Genomic DNA, 12968 nt, shown 5'->3' on the forward strand with positions numbered 1-12968 from the left:
CGTGGAGGCTACCAGCGGAGACATGAACGTGGAAGGGATGGGGTTTTGGTGGAAAAGATGTATAATTTTGAGATGTGTGGCTGACAGGCGGCTCCCACGCTCAAAAAATTTCGCCTCGCGAGGCGCTGGCGCGCCCGATTCGCGCTCTTCACCAAGGGGCCAACACGGGGTTGTCGGTGCTTCATTGGGCTCGAAAAAGCGCCGGCGCTATTTGGGGCGCGCCGGTGTGAGCCCATTTTCGCTCCCGGTTCCCAAAACGCTATCGAGATCGCTATGGGGCGTGCCGGTGGAGATGCTCTTATAGCACATATATAAAATATATATCATTATTTTTTGTGGGAAAAGGAACTTTTTATTAAGCATGAAAGGTTACAAGACGGTCATGGTCTAGCACCTGAAGGACATCTTCAGGCCTATAACCTAACCACGTAATTGTACGGCATTCTGCCCCTTGCAAAATTTGAGGCTAACTATAACCTGCGATCGCTCCATTTTTATAAACTCACACAATCTATTACGATTTTCTAATAACGTAACTTTTGTGTTGTACAATTATTATTATGTTAACCAAATTGACTACCTAGAAATACACACAAGTTTTATGAACTAGGACGGAGGTACTATTCTAACAACAAGGTGGATCAATCCAGATTGTGGTCCGCGGGTGGGACGACTCCACTACACTATGGTTTTGCGACAACGATATGAACATCCCCACGTTCACAGTAAGGGGCTACGGCTCACTGATTACCAAACCCTTTCGGTCTCCTCCTCCGGATTTACATCACCAGTTACATCATTTGTTTGGTTGGAGTGGGAAGATGATGGATACACAGCTTGCCATGGGCCTTTACGGTCAGAAAACACCATATGGCAGGAAACATACTGTACACAAATTTGGCTATCTCCAATGTCTCACAATATAATATAAGTTGGTATGGGAACACTATTAAGATATCTAACACGAGATCCTTTTATATATGTTGGGAACTAGGTCATGCCTTGTTGCTATGCACTTGTAATGGTTTCTCATATCTCATTCATGAATCATGAGTTGCTGTACGATTCCTGCTTTTGCACTAAGCACATACAGCCTGTGTGATTCCGTCCTTGCATAAATATGTGGTTCTTGTTTACATTTCTGAAATCACATGTACAATTCTTTACTTTTCTGGAATATATGTTTCCTTTTTTATGTCAATAGATTATCCAGAGTTCCGAATCACCTTTTTGTGCACATATCAGGACTCCTTTAATCTTCAAAGGGATTTTATTTTTCCAAATAAATCAATGGGGAACTAGATGAATGTAGAGTTTATACTCTTTTCAATTCTTTATTATTAAGCACAACTCAGTCTAGCACACTTTTTTATAGAAAAAATACGTTCTGATACTGGATAGAAGGGCACTGGTTTGACTCATAAAGTCTCCACGAACATAGGCCAGGAACCCAAACGGCAACAACTCCCATTACATTTGCCGTCGAAACAGGCAATTTCAGGGCAGAAGCACCAAAGATTCAGCTCATAATTCAATGTCAAAACGTACAATTACACCCAGAAAAGTCAGCGTCCATTTGCAATGAACAAATAAGATGGGCATTCTGTTCCTCTTGCCACATAACACTAACAATCCACCACACAACACTACATGTGTTTAAGCTGTTTCTCTACCAGGTGTTCACCAGCACATGCCACCATGTACAGTCAACGGATGGGATTTGTCAAGGTACCTGGATTTGTATCCGGAACTCACAGTTGCAGGTCAAGTAAGCACGGTGGCTAATGGAGCCTCTAGCAGACATCTCATGGAACCAGGGTCATCACAGCTTCTTCCTTCCTACATCTGTGTCTAGAAACATCTCAACCTGTCAACAGCAGAAATGAAATTCTGCGTCATGACACCTAAATTAACTGGAAAACAAATTGAATGATACTGCAATTTTCTCAAAAAACAAAATAGAGATCGGTACCTCAAATCCCTTCTGATGTTTGCAGATTAGTTCCATTGCTGTCATCCACTAGCATTCCCCTGTGAAAGAGTTTGTCAGGGCTCGTAAAGAGAGGGAGAGAGGGGGAGCGAGAGCAGGGGAGGGAGATCGTACTGTTCTTTAGCTTCAAGTTTAAGCTGATCAATCTGATTCTGCAGATCAACACAGGCAGCTTGAATAGCTATATTTTTCTGGCACAGTTCCTGCCATTCTACTGTCAATGCATGGAGTTGCCCACCAGTGTTTTGCTGATCCAAAATAATAATAATCAGTTAACTGCAAAGTACACGCATATTGGTACAAATTTAGGACAAGAGATCAACAATTTGCTACCTGATGAAATTTCCTCTCACGGTTGACGGTTTCTATTTTTTCGTTGTATTCCAAAGCCATCTTTTGCATCCTGCAGAGTATCAGATTACCACAGTGAGTCATAGCTGGTGATCAACTTTTTGAAAAGCTGGCATGCATGCCCAATAATAAAGCATGTACAAGCAAGTGCTTGCACTAACACTGATGCATCACACAGGTGAGACCGGCCTACAGAAATATTGGTTTCTAGTCACCTTCGACATAGAACAGTACTGATAAGTGATAACGCAGACACTAAACTGAACCATGTCAAACGAAATTCAAGGAAAATAGGACGATATGCACAGCACTGAAATCAAAGTGATACAACACTGTCAAGGACATTGGTGAGAACAAATTACCTAGACAAAACCGATTCCATTTTCCTGTTCTGGAGCTTCCAAACCTCAACACCGTGCTTCAGCATAAGCTCCAGATTCTCAATCCTGTAATACTAACTTCATTTCAAAAAAGGATAAAAGAAGTATGTTTGAAAGCAATAGCACATGATAACTTGATAAGAACCATATGCATATGGTGAAACAAAGAGACAGCAATTCCTAAATAAAATGCATAGCACAACTGAAGCTAAATCATTCAAAGACTTCTATATAACACTCAAAACCACTAAACTAAAACTGGAGCATGAATTGTTAACAATATGGTTATTATAGTATGTCTATTACTCTATACAACTACGAGCACTGTGCTACCTTCCATTCTATAAATAGTATATATATGAAAGAAATAGCTCTTACATCGCAACAATATTTTGCTTGTCATTTCAACAAACTGGAGAACACTCTGTTAATAGTTCTGCCTTTTGAATCAAATTCTTATTTGAACATATTATAACCTGTATTTTTTACAGCATAGATAGCTTACAAGATATTATAGTAATGGAAAACTTTGGTGATAACTAATTACTAAAAAAATGGTCAGCAGGGCATGATACAACAAGATGTTGATCAACGTAATAATGTAATATTCTAATGCAGCTAAGTGCAATATACTGCTTGAACTTCACAGTACAATTCTAATTCAATGCCCAGTGTGTTTAGCTTATTATTAGTAAATGACATTTTGTATGGGGAAAGGTTCCATGAATATCCTGACCACAGCACTAAAAAAATCACTACAGGAGCTCATTTGCTTTATGACTTCACAAATACACAACATTCATATTCATAAACTGAAACTGTTATAAACAAGCTGCCTTAGAAGGCCACTTAGAGTTGCCAATCAGCTAATTGTCTATCTTCTCTAAAGAAATGTTGATTCACAACACGTGATTATTCAAAATGCACCACCTTACCTTATAATTTGATGCTGCAGTTGGCTCTGAGCATTCCGTAGAGCCTGCCTCCAAGCAGCAACATCATTCCTCTTGTTTGCTGGGGGTGGCTCCAAACCATAGCGGGACATCTCTATGGTAGCAGGTGGCTTGCCTGCTCTAACACGTTCATACTCTTTCGCAAGCATAGGATGATCCTAAAACAAAAACAATTGCTAAATGAGAACCTGACAGATTTTACATCGACAAATAAAAAATCCAAATAATTAAAACATGTGAGTCTTAAGTCTCCAGTTATACATTATTGACATAATCTTTCACAAGAAAAGTACTGATCATTTAATAGATCCGCATATGTACATAGAAAATGTGCAACAGATTTACAGTTTATAAACACATGTAGGTGTTAAGTGCCATCATATATGCAACTTATGCACGGGATGTGGCTTTATTGACACATATGAAACACTTAACAAGTTAGCATTCAACTGCTACCAGAGATCCAAGTGCTGCAAATTATGAATAAATTGTTGTGTCAACGCCTAACAGCCTAGCTACCTAAACTAATCGTTAGTTGTGTTCATCAAAGGAAAATCAGAACTGGTCCAAAATATATGTAGTTCAGAGCTGGTTTTGGTTTGCAAATACTGCCTGCTGTTTTTAGGCAACATGTCCAACAAACTGTGTTTTAATTGCTTGCTGGCAGTGGCATTACAGAGTCACACACACAATTAACAGAGGACAAGCTAGGCTTGAACACTTTTAGTTTGGGTCCTTTAGTAATGGCACCATGGCAGTTACCCTTTGCAGGCGATCAGCTGAACCTGATTTTTTTGCTCTGTTATCTTAACTTGATGATAGTGAAATCGCTCATTTTGAGGGATATAGCAAAAAGTAAATTAAAAAAAAATGGTATGAAGTATGTACATGTTATGTTGTATGTGAATGAAACTAAAAAACATCTATTTTCGACAGTAAATAAAACTGTTCATTTCAAGGTGAGAATGTCCTTCCAATCTAACTGCAGTTCAACTAGTACGTATAAGTTTTTCTGAAATAAATCCATCAGAGTATGCCCCATGTTATTGATATTAGCATATTTCTCTAAGCTAGTGTGGTCAACATCGGTGCGGATTACCTAAGTATAGCTTCACACATACAGAACAAGGACTAAGCTAATGTATCAGCTTTTGGTATGGTTTTCACAATATACGCATTTCTGTAACAGCATGTTCCATTAAGCAAATCAATATTGGCCTTCAGAGAAACATTACAACCTAAGAAGGCATCAATATTTTACTGGATGACATAGTGCTTGCATTGCATTTGTGGTAAAAAAATACATCGTTTGCTTCAGCGGAATTAAAGGCACAGGATATCCAATGGCTGCTTTCGATACCAGCTTAGTAGTGAAAGTATACCACAATAATTTTAAGCAGTTAGCCTTTCCCTCCAGACATTACTATCCATCGTCTGTGGTAAGATTACTCCTGTTGCTTCAGCAAGGTTAAAGGCACGGGATATTCAATGGCTTCTTTCTATACAAGTTTACTAGTGAAAGTATGCAACAGCAGAAACTAATAATATCAACAGTAGCCAACAAAGGTGGCTAACATACTAGCATACAGCAAATTGGTTCTGCATGAGCTTATGCAAATCTTAATGAACCAGGCAAAATGAAGATAAAAATATAGCCATCAGTGCATACAGAATTAAGTCCTTAACAAAAAGGTATGTGTTATAAGATACCAGCAGCAGTGAGATCTCTGATGAAAGCCATGCTATTCTGTCAACAAAATTTTGAACATCAGAGACATCACCCACAATTCTAATTTAATTAGACCTACAATCATAAGCTTTACACAGACCTTTCTTTATAAGCATTTCGAAGATAGTACCTTTACGATGCAGTGCAGCAGCATCTACAGTAACACACAAGTATTCATTCAAGAGAACATCTCATAACATGGGAAGAAGCTTTGTGCACTTTGATGCTATAAAGATCTTAGAAGACTGAACAGGAGAAGCTATGGTGGGCACCTGAACCCTGGTGTAATATCAAGTATAGCTCCATCAAGTAACATCATGCACACACACCTCCAACAATATGTAATCATATCCATAAAACATAGGCAGGTCTGCGAAATAAATAGTGCAAATTACAGTGCTGAATTTATAAAAAGCACAATACAAGAATCCACAAGGCAGGAACCAACCAAAAGGATCTCCATGATGGCCACTGAAGCTTGGTTGTAAGTGTTGCCCTATGAGTAAATTGGGGAAAGAAAAGCTCATTTTTTCCTCCCACCACGCTCCCTCAGAGCTAGATTGATCACAACCCCAGGGCCAACATTGTAATAAGCAAGAGAAAGATTGTCTTTGAGGAAACTAGTCCTAACACTCAGCTTCTGCTTATTAGCAGGAAGCTGCAGCTCTCCAGCAATCTGCTCCTTGAGACTGCCGACGGTGTCTGAGAGAGATTGGACAGGGATCTCCAAAACTTGGCCTTGCAAGTTTCTTTCATCAAGGCTGGGTACAGAAACCGAGATGCGAGCAGGGCCCTGCAGGAAACAGATATGTTAGCATTACCATGCCAGATAATAAGAAAGAGAAGTAGGTAATTAGTGCAGAAATAGATGAGAAGAGACATTACCGGATGCTGAGCAAGGAACTGCTCTGCTGGAATGAGAGAAGCATCATCTGTTCTTGGCCTCTTAGGTTCTGGTTCATCAGGTAGAGGTGGCTGCTCCTCAGCAGGTGGTTGAGGAGGCAAAGGTGGTGGAGGCTGGGGGATTCCGATGGGGTTGACCATTGTTGGCATGGTCTGCATGTGTGGCGGCGGGGGCATAGGGAACCGTGGTGGACCAGGCATGAACTGGGTAGTATGGCCTGGAGGAGGAGGGATACTGTTTGGCATATGACCCATGGGACCAGTCATTCTAATCATCTGCTGTTGACCTGGTGGTGGAGGTTGGTGCATGTTGGGCATCATATGTGGAACTCCTTGCATATGATGAGGCGGGGGGTGGATATGATAAGGCATCGGATTTGGTGTAAATCGGGGAACATTAATCAGAGGAAGTGGTTGAGGAGGCCGGGGCAACGACATGCCAGGCTGAGGAAGTGGAGCTGGACCTCGCACATTGGAAGCATCAAATTGCTGTTCCTCACCACCCATAGACATTGCCTGAGTGGCAGTCCAACCAATGCTACCAGAATGACCATCCCAAATAACCTGCTTTGGCTGCTCGTCCTTCTTCTTTTCAATTTCTGCCTTGACAGCATTAGAAACCTCTTCCTCGGTCGTTCCAAATATATCAGGCCTTGTGCGCGCAAGACCAATGATGTTACGAGAGATCTCATCGTCAGGAGCAAGTGTGGTCTCCTTAATCTTGGCCATCATTCTTTCTTTCTGTTCCTTGTACTTGGGGTCAATGAGCGAGATGCGCATGTGTTCTTCCATCTCGCTGATCGGAATGAGCTCCCCGGTTATCGGTGAGACAACAACCTTGGTGGGATCCCTCTCCTCCGCAGGCATCCTCTCCTCAGGCCTCTTATAGTTCTTGACAATCCTCATAGGTGGCTCATCATCACCAGTGACCATAACTTGTGCTCCTCCTTCATTCTCCTGGAGCCTTGCAGCCTTCATTCCCTCCTCAACAAGTTGCATCTCATCATCATCCATCTCCATCGCATCATCCTTAGCTGGTTCAGCTAACTCCGCGGGTTCATCGTCGTCCTCTCTCAAGGTCTCCATCCTCTTGCGGCGCTTCAATTCCTCTAGGGTAAGCGGTACAGGAAGCCCCTCGTACTCATCATCTGCAAACTCAATCGTCTCGACGACGACAAAGTCATGCCAATCAATCATCGACATCTGCATCCTCTCCAGCTCAACCTCATTATCTGCCTGCTGCCTAGCCTGCTCCTGCGACCGATCCCACTCCAGCCGGTTGAGGCAGCGCTCGAGCACGGTGGTGAGGTCCTTGGACCCCTCCCGCAGGTCCCTGATGAGCGCAGGCACGCCCTCATCTGGCCTCATCACCCTCGAGTAGGCATCCGAGAGCATGGTGAAGAAGGTGAAGAAGCTGTGGGTGGGGCGGATGAAGTTGAACTGCGGGTTGGTGGCCTCGCGCTGGGCCAGAGCAGTCATGAAGTTCTTACCGTTGCGAGCCACAAACTGCGCGGTGAGCTTGATGATGTCCAGCTCCTCCTCCCCGGTGATACCCTCGGGCAGGTGCACGGTGTAGAGCTCCGCCTTGGGCGGCACGAGCACCTTGGTTGGCGGCGCCACGCGGAAGGGCGCGGAGTGGTCGGGCTTGTCATCCGAGCCATCGGCGGCGGGGTCGGACGGGAGCTGCTGGGAGTCGGGAGGCTGGGCGGCGATCTCGGCGATGCGGTGCTGGTAGTAGGCGTGGTAGGGGTCGGAGGGCTGCAGGAAGTTGAACTTGGCGTTGCCCTGGTTGAGTTGGACGATGCGGCGCTCGAAGTCGGGGCCGTTCTTGGCGACGAAGGTGGCCGTCTTCTCGATGATGACGCGGATGTCGGGCGGAGGGTGGATGATGCCGATGGTGCGCGTGTGCGTGGCCACCGTCGGCGCGGGCGCGGCGGCGACGGCGGCGGACGAGAGAACAATCTGAAGCTGCTCCTGGCGGTCGACGTCGCCGTCCGGCGCGGGAAGGAGGGGCATGGGGGCCACCGTGGGGGCTCCCATGTGGGCGGCGGCGGCGGCGGCGGCGGCCTCGCTCTAGGGTTTCGGCGACCGGACGGGATTTTAGATCGGAAACGAGAACGATGGTCTTCTGACAACCCATTATTAGGAAAAAAAATCTAGCCATCGAAATACTAAATGTTCTTCGAAACCAAACATTCCACTGCAATCTGGCTTCAGAGGAGAAAAAAGTGGAACAAAGAGTAACAAGGCAGAACGAATGTAAGTGATTGTTTAAACAGTGATAAAACCACTACTAGAGGTTTAACGGGTAATACTACGTTCCCAAGTGCGTTTAAAGGGGAGCTTGAACCCGGCGCTAGAGTACCCCGCCTTTATTTGGAGAGCAACGTGCGAGGTGGGATTGATGCACGACGAGAGTATGAGCAACATGAGAGACAATGCCGATTCATCGATACACATGGAATGAAACTAGGGTAGAGGTAAGCTTCTGAAAAAAAGGAACTAAATAATGTTTTAAACTAAGAAAAGCAAGACACTTAGTTCTTCATGCCCACACTTGCTTTCCTTTTAGCTTTGCGGATCAGCAAAGCCATCTTCCCTTTAAAATCCTTACTGTAACAACATACATTAGGCATGATACAAAATTAAATAGCTATTCGTGGCACTCTCGCAAGATATTTTTCTAACCTTTTTGAATAAGAGAGATAAAAAAGCTTTGCCATAATAGACAAAACAAAGTATTACGTTGTTTCCTAACAGAGATAATAAAGTTTTGTTTCGGATTGGGTTGCACCCGAAAAGTGTATTTGGCACATGAGCATCAGTGCTCCTGATTTTTAAAAATCGTATTTTTTGGATTTGAAAAAATATGAAATTAAATACCCACATACATATAAACATTCTGAAGGTACGATAGAAATTTTGAAGAAAAATATGTTATATTTTAAGCTATACAAAAAAGACAAATTTCTGACGAATATACACCTCTATACGTAGCCACAAATTTGTTTTTTTTCTGTAGCTCAAAATACAATGCAATTTCTACCGAAACTTTGCATGAATATTCAGAATATGTGTATGTATTCATGGAATAAATGTGATGATTTTTTGAAAATGCAGAAATTCAATTTTTAAATATTTTAAAAACTGAGAGCACTGATGCTCATGTGCACCAAATTTGCTTCCGGTTGCACCTTTTCAAAATAAATAATGAAAGCTTCAAAAAGCAGGGGCGGACCTCGAACGAGAATCATCTCGTGTGCTCCATGAGATCATTGTGTTGTTCACTCATATAATTTACACGCGACAGTAAAATAGCATGTGAAGCCAGGTGTTAAAATGATTTAAGCAGCAGCATGTGTGCTTTGCTTAAGATTAGTACAGGATGTGCCCCAACATTCAAGTTAATCAAGGATGCCTTGATGAAGCAAACCGTACGGTGCAAGGAACGCCTACATGATTGAGAAGGAGTGACTGATCTAGCAGCTAGTACTCCCGCCAGCCCAAGGTCAGCATGTAATCAATCCCAACTTGATATGAGCAAGTCTTTTGACCGCGTTGAGTGGGGTTTCCTGAATAATATGATGTTGAAGCTGGGTTTCAATCCCCAATAGGTGCAATTGGTGATGAGCTGTATCACCTCTGTCACTTACAGAGTCAAGGTGAACAAGAATCTGACTGATGTCATCATCCCGCAACGTGGTCTGCGCCAGGGCTGCCCCCTCTCCCCTTACCTCTTCATCATGTGTGCCGAGGGACTTTCTGCCCTTTTCAAACAGGCCGAGGAGGATGGCTCGCTGCATGGAGTGCAAGTTTGCCCTGCTGCACCACGCATCAACCACCTGTTCTTCGCGGATGACTCCCTCATTTTCCTAAAGGTAAATGAATCAAGTGCAAAAAAGCTCAGGGACATTCTGGATCTGTACGAGGACGCCTCGGGCCAGATGGTGAACAAGGAGAAGTCAGCCATTATGTTCAGCAAGGGCACCACCGCTGCTGCAAAAGAAAGTTCAAAGGGATTCTTCACATTGTGGATGAAGCTTTCTCGGATCGTTATCTTGGCCTGCCGGTCCATTTGGGCAGGTCTATCACTCGGATTTTGATTATCTCAAGGAAAGAATCTGGAAGAAAATCCAAGGTTGGAAGGAGAAATTCCTTTCGAGAGTGGGGAAAGAAATCCTTATCAAAGCCGTGGCCCAGGCTATCCCCACTTATGCTATGTCTTGCTTTGACATCACCAAGACTTTCTGCGATGACATCAGTTCGATGGTCTGCCGATACTGGTAGAATAACCAGGAGGAGGAGAGACACCATTGGCTCGGATGGACTTGTCTCTCAAAGGCCAAGTGTGAGGGTGGTTTGGGGCTGCGTGACTTGCATCTCTTCAACATGGCAATGCTTGCGAAGCAAGGGTGGCGTCTGCTCCAGGAACCCGAGTCCCTCTGTGCAAGGGTTCTCCGTGCAAAGTACTTCCCTGATGGCTCCATTCTCAATGCAGTGGCCTCTCCTGGCATCTCTTACACTTGGCGCAGTATACTGAAAGGGGTTTCCCTGCTCAAGGATGGCCTGATCTGGCGGGTGGGCGATGGCAACAACATTAAGGTGTGGAGTGATCCCTGGATTCCTACCGGCGACACTCGTAGACCTCGTTCCTTCAGAGGTCGTACTCCTGTCTCTCTCGTGGCTGATCTGATCAATCCCTGCACCGGAGACTGGGATGTGGACATTATTCGAAGCCTTTTCCAGCCTGAAGATGTTAAAGCTATTCTCTCCATCAACCTTGTGGATGGCACGGAGGATCATCTTGCCTGGCACTTCGACCCGAGAGGTGTCTTCTCAGTAAAATCTGCTTATAAAGTGGCGGTCATGGTGAGGGATCGGCTTTCTGGCAGAGAGGCTGTGCACTCTGGCTCTTCTGCAACTTCGGGGCCTTGTTTTGATTGGAATCATATTTGGAAGCTCAATGTTCCGGGGAAGATCAAGATGTTTATTTGGCGCCTTGCTCATAACAGCCTTGCCAACCGCATGAAGATTCACAAGCTGGGTATCGATCTTGACACCAAATGTCCGGTGTGCAACAGGTTAAATGAGGATGCTGGGCACGTTTTTCTGAAGTGCAAGAAGGTCAGTACTTGCTGGAGCATCCTTGGGTTGGCTGAGCTCCGTGCGAAGCTTCTCTCCTGCTCCTCCTCACGCGAACTTCTTCAGGAGCTCTGGAATTGCGATGAGGCTACTCAGGTCCGTGCAGTCACCCTCATGTGGGAGTGGTGGAACCAACGCAATAAGTCCAATGCCGGCGAGGGCAGCCCGGATCCTGCTGTTGTCTGCTCTAGGGTGGAGCGCCTTCTGATTGACTTCATGTCTCTTCGGAAGCCAGAGAAGCCAGCAAAACCACCTGACAATCACAAGTGGTCAAAGCCTCCTGATGATTATGTCAAGATCAACTTCGATGGCTCCTTTAACGCTATTTCTGGAGACGGGGGATGGGGCTTTGTCATCCGTGATCAAGAGGGCTTTTTCATTGCTGCTGGTGCGGGCAAGACGAAGAACCTGGGGAGTGCTTTGCAGTCGGAGGCTGTGGCCTGTTTGGCCGCAATCAACGGTGCGTGCAGAGTTGGTGCCAGCCGGGTTGTCTTCGAATCTGATGCCTCAAATCTGGTCCAGGGTCTGAAGAGCAAAGACTATGACAAATCAAGTATCGGAGTGTTAGTTGTAGAAGCTAGAAGCCTCTGTATCCTGAACTTCGACTATTTTAGTTTCTCTTTTAGTCGCCGGAACTGTAACAATGCTGTCCATGAGCTTGCAAAGCTGGGAGCAACCTCTGAGTCTGCTGACTCCTTTCGGGATGCTTCTGCTCCCGTTTGTATTGCTACTATTTTGGACAGCAATTTAGCTGTGCCAGTTTAATGGAAGTCCGCTTTTAAATTCCAAAAAAGCATGTAATCAATCCCTAGATACCACAGCGATCCTTGAGGAGAAGAGTAAGATGGAAGAAGGGCTCCGATCATATTGTCCATCTTGCGTTTTACTCTATTATCATGCTTCATTGTTGCATATCTTTCGTCAAAGCTCTATGGAAGGTGTGTGTGCAAGATGGAAACAACAGGTGAAGGTCCAGCTACATGTAGTATTTTATTTTTAAAAAATTGAAAATTATATTTGAACGTTTCACAAAAATCTAGAGAAATCCTGATGTTGGCAATGATAGATGCTACGAACTACAAAATCTCAACGTCTAACTATTGGTGAAGGTTGAGCTAAGTCTACCCCTTTATTTAAAAAAAAACTTAAAATTATATTTTAAAGTTTCACAAAAATTTGAAAAGAAAAGCCCTGATGTTGCCAATGATAGATGCTAACAACTGCAAAATCTTAATGTGGAATTCTTTGTATTCTAGGCTACACAAAAAATGAAAAATGTTTGGATCTGAAAAAAGTGAATACCGCAGATTTCAAAACCTTAAAATTTGTTAGATTTTTTATTATTATGTAGTCTTAAGAATTTTACATTAAGATTTTGCACGCTTGTAGAATATATTATTGGCTACATCCAAGATTTTTTTTCCAGAATATTTGGAACACCAAAGTATGATTATTGATATTTAAAAAAAATAAAGGGGTACATGTAGCTTGGCCTCCATTTGTCCAAATATATTTTCTTG

General features: G+C 43.8%; 2 protein-coding genes across 5 annotated transcripts; both read right to left on the reverse strand.

The window, feature by feature from the left end:
- Nucleotides 1-1391: 1391 nt before the first annotated feature.
- LOC124707703 (pre-mRNA-splicing factor SPF27 homolog) lies at nucleotides 1392-5845 on the reverse strand. 4 transcript variants are annotated; one of them, XM_047239374.1, is made up of 9 exons: nucleotides 5676-5845; nucleotides 5534-5557; nucleotides 5385-5421; nucleotides 3657-3832; nucleotides 2704-2787; nucleotides 2324-2393; nucleotides 2105-2238; nucleotides 1973-2031; nucleotides 1392-1867 (listed from the first exon to the last, which is right to left on the reverse strand). In XM_047239374.1, the coding sequence occupies exons 4-8, from the start codon at nucleotides 3821-3823 to the stop codon at nucleotides 1974-1976; spliced, it is 513 nt and encodes a 170-aa protein (XP_047095330.1). In that variant the 5' UTR covers nucleotides 3824-3832; nucleotides 5385-5421; nucleotides 5534-5557; nucleotides 5676-5845; the 3' UTR covers nucleotides 1392-1867; nucleotide 1973. The 4 variants fall into 4 exon arrangements, with proteins under 4 accessions (XP_047095330.1, XP_047095328.1, XP_047095329.1 ...); XM_047239372.1 differs by having other exon boundaries at nucleotides 5504-5557; XM_047239373.1 differs by having other exon boundaries at nucleotides 5344-5421; nucleotides 5504-5557.
- Nucleotides 5714-8346, reverse strand: LOC124707702 (probable splicing factor 3A subunit 1). Its single transcript, XM_047239371.1, has 3 exons — nucleotides 6289-8346; nucleotides 5852-6196; nucleotides 5714-5773 (listed from the first exon to the last, which is right to left on the reverse strand). The coding sequence occupies exons 1-2, from the start codon at nucleotides 8344-8346 to the stop codon at nucleotides 5927-5929; spliced, it is 2328 nt and encodes a 775-aa protein (XP_047095327.1). The 3' UTR covers nucleotides 5714-5773; nucleotides 5852-5926.
- Between the last annotated feature and the right edge of the window lie 4622 nt (nucleotides 8347-12968).

Source organism: Lolium rigidum, chromosome 4, assembly GCF_022539505.1.
Source record: "Lolium rigidum isolate FL_2022 chromosome 4, APGP_CSIRO_Lrig_0.1, whole genome shotgun sequence".
Taxonomy (NCBI): domain Eukaryota; kingdom Viridiplantae; phylum Streptophyta; class Magnoliopsida; order Poales; family Poaceae; genus Lolium; species Lolium rigidum.